The sequence below is a fragment of the Salmo trutta genome, chromosome 30 (assembly GCF_901001165.1).
Source record: "Salmo trutta chromosome 30, fSalTru1.1, whole genome shotgun sequence".
Classification (NCBI taxonomy): domain Eukaryota; kingdom Metazoa; phylum Chordata; class Actinopteri; order Salmoniformes; family Salmonidae; genus Salmo; species Salmo trutta.
This window is the reverse complement of record NC_042986.1, coordinates 2,465,988-2,475,319: the sequence shown is the minus strand read 5'-3', so window position 1 is coordinate 2,475,319 and position 9,332 is coordinate 2,465,988. Positions and strand designations below refer to the sequence as shown.

The following is a 9,332-nucleotide window of genomic DNA, read 5'->3' as shown; positions in this document are numbered from 1 at the left end:
GGAATCATTGGTCAAGCGGCTTCAACTTACAAGTCTCAGGCAGGTTCTTCATGTAGGGATCTTTCATTGAAGTAAGAGCGTGCAATTGTTTGAGTCACATTTAGCTTGGACCATGGAACCATGAAGAGCATCCACTTCCATTACATTGAACCAGGCATGGTTATCTTTAATGTTAAGTTGTGGATGGATGGAGGACAATATACACTGAGTGTACAAAACATTAGGAACACCTTTTGTCCACCCACTTTTGTCATCAGAACAGCCTCAATTCGTCGGGGCACGGATTCTACAAGGTGTCAAAAGATGCTGGCCCATGTTGACTCCAATGCTTCCCATAGTTGTGTCAAGTCGGCTGGATGTCCTTTGGGTGGTGGACCTTCATACACACGGGAAACTGATGAGGGTAAAAAACCCAGCAGCATAGCAGTTCTTGACACACTCAAAGTGGTGCGCCTTGCACCTACTACCATACCCCGTTCAAAGGCACTTACATTTTTCTTGCCCATTCACAGCTAAATGGCACACATACACAATCCATGTATCAATTATTTCAAGGCTTACAAATCCTTCTTTAACTTGTCTCCTCCCCTTCTTCTATACTGATTAAAGTGGATTTTACACGTGACATCAATAAGGGATCATAGCTTTCACCTGGCCAGGTGTTCCTAATGTTTTGTACACTAAGCCTACTCCCACAAAGACATGACAAGAACATAATACCTGATTGGAAAGCTAATAAACTATGATGATCAGCTGGTGCCAAAATATGGCTTTTCTAGCCCCTCTTTGGGCTAATCAATCAATGTGCAGTCTGATTGGCTACTCAATAATCACATGATTGATCCACTTCTGGATTTGAGGCAATATGTAACATGTCTTGACTGAAATTAAATTGAAACGTTTGTCTCTGATGCCGTGCCAATATAATTATCTAACTATTGTCAGATGTTTAATTGAATTTAGATAACTCAACACCCTTTTTATACAATAATACATTATATCTACGTAGGAGTTGAACATTTAATTTCACAATTATGGTTTGTCATGGCTTATCCTCAATTATTTATCCGAATACATGTATAAATAAATGAATAGATAAGAGGGAAGGATGAATACATTTTATTTAAGTATTGCAATAACTGAGCCAGCATAACTTCTGCTATTGTAGCTTGGGGGCACCAGTCATGTGGGACCACTAAAAACTTAATTACTAAACATGTTGTTGTTTTCTAAGCAGTGAGGTGCACATGTTAGTTTTCCTTGTGTTTCATTACGGTGCATAATTCAACTTTTAAATCTAATTGAGTCCAATTACTTTCGTTAGAGCCGAACGCTTGAACCGAGGCAGGGGTTAAAACGCAGTCTGTTATAAGCTATTGCTATTCCTTTGGAGAGAAAGACAGGGGGGAATTCCAGCACAAGGTTAATGTCAGCCGTGATTTAGGTTCTCAGCTCGACACGATCCAACGTTAATGAGCTGCACATGACACAGTCCAGGAATGGAACAACAATATACAGGAATACCTTGAGAACAGAATTGGGTAACACTTCCATAAATGATACCTCCCCACGAGAGCCTGTTTCCTCCCATTAGCTTGTAAATAGCTGGTACAAGGTTAAATTACTATACTGAGTGAAAGACATTTTTAAGTACTTATGGTGTTCTCCCCCTTCCTCTCATGCCAATTATTATCATATACTTCATTTTTCATTGACTGTAGTAGTCTGACATCCTGGTCTTTCAAACATACTAAAATGAACATTTCTCAGGAATGACACCGTTCAGCACATGTATAACGAGTGAAAATAAACACACACAGCCCTGGAATAACCTCAAGCCTTCGCAGAGTTGCCGTCGTTGCAATCTTATCTCAGGTACACAAACGTAAACCTGTCTCCCTCCGTTTAGTATGATATATCACGTTTCGTATGGTATGTATTCATGTGAATTTCAATCATCCATTTCGTATATGTTACAAACTACAATTCATATATGTTACGAATTGCAATTTGTACAATATGTTACGAAATTGCAATACGTATGATATGTTACGAATTCCGAATTTGTTGTGGTAATGTAAGTTAGGCTAGGGGTTTGGGGTTAAGGTTAGAGTTAGGTTTAAGGTTAGGGTTATGGTTGGTAGTTAGGGTTCGCTAACATGCTAAGTTGCAAAATAGCTAAAAAGTATATAGTAAGCAGTTGCAAAGTTGTTTTGTGATTCGAACACGCAACTTTTGGGTTCCAAGACGTTTGCGTTATATGCCCACCTATCCTCCCCGACTAACCTCCCTCCTTTTGTTTTCAGGTCATTTAAAAAAAAAAAACATTCTGGCATAAAAAAGAGCACATATTCAACTTCAGACAAAAACATATTTTCACATATCAAGAGGTTAAATAAAAAAATTACTATAGTAATTGCATATCAACTGCCAAATAAAGTAACAGGGTAGACCGTAACAGGGTTGACGATTTCATCTTAAATCAGCCATAAATCCCCATGTGACAGGGGGAATGGAAGCTTGTTGTGTGCAACAAGGTGTGGCAATTGAATGCAAGCTTCAGATTTTTTTTTTATTGCTAACCTGTCTATCTTTGGGTAACAGAGGTTGAAGTGTTATGCTTGACCCACCCAGTTTTTCAGCATAAACATCAGAAAAGTTACAAAAAGAGTAGAACTAGCTCACATGCTTTGCACTATGATTTAACTATTAGATGTTCAACATTTCTTTTGAATTTTTTTTTTCAAAAGGAATATTTTCACCATATTAAATTGAGAGTTTGGTTTACGTAACAGGGTTGACCTTAAAATGAGGGACAGACGTGAATCACTAACCACATGAAATAAATAATAATTAAAGTAACAAAATAACTAGGGCTTTGCAATGACGGTGGAAAAAACGGAATTCTTGGGGATGAGTGGGTTAAAATCTTCCTAGACGTCACAGAGGGCGCACGGAGGGACATGTCAAAATGCTGAATTTGAGCACTTTAGCAAGTCTTTATTTATATAAAAAAAATCCCCATGTGGTCTATATTAAATGGCACTTCATTTAACATAACAGGCTTTTATTTTATTTTAATATAACAGGCTTCATGCCTGAGTTCCAAATATCTCTAACGGTCACCTCAGTGTGAGTTTTGTTATGCACGTGATGTCAGAATGCACTCACTGTTCTAAAATGGGATTGTTACGCAACAGGACAGTTAACCCAGGCTGCCCTCAAACCAAGGCACACTGCCTGCTAATTATTCATAGGCTATGTTTCAACCTGTCGATTTCAAATTATTTTCAAACAAGTTTTATTTTCTAACAACAGTTTGAATTGAGGTGTGTTCCGCCTCCTCATTAATGCACATAGAAGTAGCCCATTCCACTTCAAAAGTATCCCATTTCACGGACGATTTACATTTGAGGCATTACTGAGCCAGATAAACTTCTCTCTTCAAGGAGAGCCCAAGCACTTCCCCAGATCAACTATGCAGACATTTGCACATCTCCAGTCAGAACATAATTTGCATGAACTTTTCCGTCTGGCACCCGCATTTCCTTAATTGTTGTTTTCCTTACTAATAATAACTTTGGACATGTGTGCGTTCCTATCAAAGTAAGTGCCTTATTACGTTATCATTATAGTTTATGTATATCGTGTTGTCGTTTCCAGTGTAGCACACCGTATGTATATATGGAGGATAATGTATTTACTGTTTTATTCACATGTTTTCAAATACTGGTGACAAGTCATGCATTCCAATTACGGCATAGATTGTAATGGACACATATGAAAGTTGTACTGAATATGATGAGCCAAGCTAATTGCCAGCTATTTGGGGCACCATGTTTGTTGACATCATACAATGCATTCTGATTGTCACGTAAACGTCTGTCAGTCCAAAGATGTTATAACAAAATGAGGTGAAGGGATGGTTCACTCATCTTTCGAGTAAACTTCCAGAAGTGAATGATGTAAATAAATGATGGTAGACGACACACCCCCTTCAACACGCATACTGCAAACAAACCCAACTAATCTTGTAACCTCTTATCTTATCTTTGATGCTAAAAAACAAACATGGTGGCATGCATAAACTACCCATCATCAGATTACGTTTGATTTTTAGAAAGTGTTTTACTAAATTATTTTGATCAATGGTGAGGTCATCCGTGATGTGATAAATTGTAAATAGTAATTGCTATTAGTTAATTCATATTATGGTTTCTGTCAGCCGAGAGTTAGCTAAATATGACCGCTTGAGTTAGGTCACTCTTACCTCAGTTAGTAATTAGTTAGTAACTAATGTAGCCTACATTTTCCAGTTTGGAAGAGAATTGTGTTATGCTGTCTCTACTGTGAATGTCTGAATTTTTGAGGACATAACATTGTAAAGACTGTGTTTGTGCCAAAACAATTCTGTGAAAAAACAGTGTAACCAGCTCAAATGCTGACTGTTGTATCAATCGTAAGGGGACATTCTAAATAAGTGTTCTAATCACACCGGTTTGAGTGTACGCTGCAGCGACCACTGTAGAATGATCACCTGTGTGTTCGTATGTGTCACAGGCCTTTAAACTGTATAACTAATCAATGCACCATCATACCAGGTCATTTAATGCTTAAAAACAAACAAAAAATATGAATAAGATATTTGGCTACAGAAGTGCCCTTTCGTACCAATCTCTACAGCTTCAGTCCAAAAACGAATCCTGTGAAATGACGTCAACACATACTGGGGGAGTTACTGGCTAGCTTAGCTAACGAACTAGCTACGTCGGTTGTGGCGCGCATGACCAGAATGGCACAGACAAACCACCAAAGGCACACCCTATTTCTGTTTGAATATTGAGAAAGGGGTGGAGTTGGTCAGTTTTTCGTGCCCAAAGTCGACCTTTAAATTTCAAAAGGCACTCATTTCCCGGACCGACCCTTTTGGCTTAAGTAACCTTCTGTCATACCAAATGTAACATATCATACTAATTGGCGGGTCAGAGATTTACATTTACTATGTTATGTCTATTCTTTGAGGCCATGCTGGTCGCTGAGTAATTGTCATTCACCAGTCATTTTTATTTCACTCATTTTTATTTGAGGTTAAATGAGGCTGCTTCCAATCATATAGAACCTTATTAGAATAATTTAGGGCATTTCCAGTAAAGTATAAACCCCTTCTATCACAACTGTCACTAAAACCATGTCTGGATTCTTCCATACTGAAAACATGACCATGTATAAACAATTTGAAGTAATAAATGCCAAAGTTGATGTGACAGTTGATGCTAGAACAAACATGTTTATGTCCCATTGAAGAGTTTATTGTGAGATTCTGAGTGCTGAAGGTCATGTCATGCTTCTCTTCTAAAGTCTTCTATGAAAGTCTCTGACGTGTTGAGAAGGACGTCACTTACTCTTGGTTTTGTCCGTCTGGCTGTTTTTACTTTTGGTCTTGGCAGGAAACAAGCGCAGCAGGGCAAATGCTGGGGGTAAGGTCTGGCCTTGAAATGGTGGGTTGGTTACATCTTTCACCATAATCACATATTCACCTATGGCAGAGAGAAAAAAGTAATTCAAATGTAAATATTAAGTGACATTGTACTCCCAACTCACAAAGGTTGAGGAAATATGGGTCTAGTCGTCAATGGGTTAACAGGTTGGCTGGTGGCTTCAGACTCAGTGCTCCCTGGGGTCAAAGGGACTTTGTTTGATACAGAAGGTTGGCGTTGGCTGCTGCAGTGGTATGACCTTGTCTGAGACGAGGGGACAGTTACATTTCCATAATGTTTAACACTATCAACACAATCATTTTGATCTGGATTAAATATCCTTTAGTCCCTGAAGAAAATGATGGAGCTAATGCTAACTGTAGCTGGTTGAGTTCATGCTTTATGTTAGATTCCTGGTACATAGCACCATGAATGAAATCAAACCATGAATGACAGCACATAGACCACAGCGATTGCACAGATAGAAAGGCTGTTCAGAAGCAAATGGTTCGCCACATGTGCAGAAAGATCACATCTGAGTTCACTTTCTTCCTTTGTCCTCTGGTAATAGGGCGGCGCACAATTGGCCCAGCGTCGTCCAGGTTTGGCAGGGGTAGGCCGTCATTGTAAATAAGAATTTGTTCTTAACTGACTAGCCTAGTTAAATAAAGGTTAAATAAACATTTTAAAAAATGGTCAATCCGCCTTGCGTATATACTCACCAGAAAGAGATAGGCGGAGAGAGAGAGAAAGAGATAGAGAGGCGAAGAAAGGGAGGACTATCACAGCTGACAGGGCATATCCCATGACATCACACTATGTCTTGTAAATCCGCTGGGTTAACATGGCACAAAGACATCAGAGCCCTGGCCCTCTAGACCGATAGGTTCCTCAGCTGTTGTCCTCTGGCCAACTGCTCGAGTCCACAGAGAGCTCAGTAGCAGTGGCAGCCAGGCGATCGTTTTACCGTGGGGCAGGCATTCTTCCTCCGGGCTATCACTTCATCATGGTTGCATCCCAAATAGCACCCTATTCCCTATGTAGTGTATTACTTTTGACCAGGGCACTTTATAGCCCCCATAGGGCTCTGGTAAAAAAAATGGTGCACTAGTGAAAAGGGTGCAATTTGGGACGTATACCATGCCTCCGCACAGAGGCAAAGGTAGTGTTATGGGATGGAGGAATTCGGTCTGTAAGCTTAGGGGGTATAGTATCTATAGCGGGTAGGCTTCCCCGAACATAAGCCCCACTTCCTGAGTTATGGGCCCGCCACACATGTCCCCTGATGAATGAAATACCACCGTCGAGGGCTGAATGACTTGCTGAAGGAGAGTTTTGTGTGTGTTGTGTGTGTGAGAGGCATAAAAGGCAATATCTAAAACAGTTCGGAGAATATTCTTAACATAAAGTACAAGTCAAATTATTTTGCATTGTATATTTCGTATAGATAAACTATGTACAACTCATATTCCATGTATAAGTAACTAGGGGAACATCTAAATTTCACTTTTTTTGTTCACAATTGTTTGAATGTGCAAATGTGTGCATGTGTTTGCACGCAGACAGTATGCTAGTTAAACATAATGCAGAGTGAGATTTCTCACATTTCGTATTGTGTTTGATCCTCCATCTTAGATAATGTGTCCTTAGGCAAGGCTGGAAATATCATTAAGGAAAAATAAATCTACAAAAAACTGAAAAGAGAGCATCTTTAGTTCCAAAAGCAAGAGGAACGCAAATTTACAGAGCTGCTGCCTGTTCCCTGCTCCTCGCCGCAATGCTCCCAGAGCACTCATTGAAGGGAGAAGACCAAGAAAAACATCCACAGAGGTCTACAGTACTGGAAATAAAACTCCAGCATGCAGGTTACTTCAGAGGGGAAGGGATATGGGCGGACAGGTGCTCAGTTTCTGCATGGTCGTCACCAGGCACAATCTAATTTCATATCCCCCCATATATTTATATAATGAGTCTTTTTATACACAAAACACTGTGAAAGGAGAGGGTAATGGAATTGCTGTAGGAAGCTCCTCTCTGTTATTATCTGATAAAAACACTTGCTTTAAACTTTCGTTTCATTTTTGTTTTTTGATTTGCTTTCCACTTTGTTGCCAGGGGTCTTAAAGAAAGTTTCAATTCTTGAAAATGAGCAAAAGGCTTACCTTGACCATAGGGCAGGTCTGACTCAATCTCACTTGGCAGAAGAGTCATGCCCATAGGGCACGTGCCCCCTCACATTTTTCAGATGTTAAAGGGCAATTCCACCACTTTTCAACTTCATTATCTCCAGCACAATACCAGTCAAGTCAAGGTCCAAAAGGCTTCTTAACAGCTTCTACCCCCAAGCCATAAGACTCCTGAACAGCTAATCAAAGGGCTACCCAGACCCCTCTTTTACGCTGCTGCTACTCTCTGTTTATAATCTATGCATAGTCACTTTAACTCTACCTACATGTACAGTGGTGGAAAAAAGTATTTGATCCCCTGCTGATTTTGTACGTTTGCCCACTGACAAAAAAAGGATCAGTCTATCATTTTAATGGTAGGTGTATTTGAACAGTGAGAGACAGAATAACAACAAAAATATCCAGAAAAACGCATGTCAGAAATGTTATAAATTGATTAGCATTTTAATGAGGGAAATAAGTATTTGACCCCCTCTCAATCAGAAAGATTTCTGGCTCGCAGGTGTCTTTTATGCAGGTAACGAGCTGAGATTAGGAGCACACTCTTAAAGAGAGTGCTCCTAACCGCAGCTTGCTACCTGTAAAAAAGACGTCTGTCCACAGAAGCAATCAATCAATCAGATTCCAAACTCTCCACCATGGCCAAGACCAAAGAGCTCTCCAAGGATGTCAGGGACAAGATTGTAGACCTACACAAGGCTGGAATGGGCTACAAGACCATCGCCAAGCAGCTTGGTGAGAAGGTGACAACATTTTGTGCAATTATTCGCAAATGGAAGAAACACAAAAGAACTGTCAATATCCCTCGGCCTGGGGCTCCATGCAAGATCTCACCTCGTGGAGTTGCAATGATCATGAGAACGGTGAGGAATCAGCCCAGAACTACACGGGAGGATCTTGTCAATGATCTCAAGGCAGCTAGGACCATAGTCACCAAGAAAACAATTGGTAACACACTACGCCGTGAAGGACTGAAATCCTGCAGCGCCCGCAAGGTCCCCCTGCTCAAGAATACACATACATGCCCGTCTGAAGTTTGCCAATGAACATCTGAATGATTCAGAGGACAACTGGTGAAAGTGTTGTGGTCAGATGAGACCAAAATGGAGCTCTTTGACATCAACTCAACTCGCCGTGTTTGGAGGAGGAGGAATGCTGCCTATGACCCCAAGAACACCATCTCCACCGTCAAACATGGAGGTGGAAACATTATGCTTTGGGGGTGTTTTTCTGCTAAGGGGACAGGACAACTTCACCGCATCAAAGGGACGATGGACGGGGCCATGCACCGTCAAATCTTGGGTGAGAACCTCCTTCCCTCAGCCAGGGCATTGAAAATGGGTCGTGGATGGGTATTCCAGCATGACAATGACCCAAAACACACGGCCAAGGCAACAAAGGAGTGGCTCAAGAAGAAGCACATTAAGGTCCTGGAGTGGCCTAGCCAGTCTCCAGACCTTAATCTCATAGAAAATCTGTGGAGGGAGCTGAAGGTTTGAGTTGCCAAACGTCAGCCTCGAAACCTTAATGACTTGGAGAAGATCTGCAAAGAGGAGTGGGACAAAATCCTTCCTGAGATGTGTGCAAACCTGGTGGCCAACTACAAGAAACGTCTGACCTCTGTGATTGCCAACAAGGGTTTTGCCACCAAGTACTAAGTCATGTTTTG

At 40.7% G+C, this 9,332-nt stretch overlaps 1 protein-coding gene across 3 annotated transcripts in view; it reads right to left on the bottom strand.

Moving 5' to 3' along the window:
* Positions 1 to 5,060: 5,060 nt before the first annotated feature.
* LOC115168949 (MORN repeat-containing protein 1) overlaps positions 5,061 to 9,332 on the bottom strand; it is a 96,140-nt gene continuing 91,868 nt past the window's right edge. For all 3 annotated transcript variants that reach the window (XM_029724507.1, XM_029724504.1, XM_029724506.1), the window contains one exon: positions 5,061 to 5,537. In XM_029724507.1, the coding sequence (XP_029580367.1) occupies positions 5,395 to 5,537 (143 nt within the window). In that variant the 3' untranslated portion in view covers positions 5,061 to 5,394. The remainder of the gene's footprint in view (positions 5,538 to 9,332) is intronic.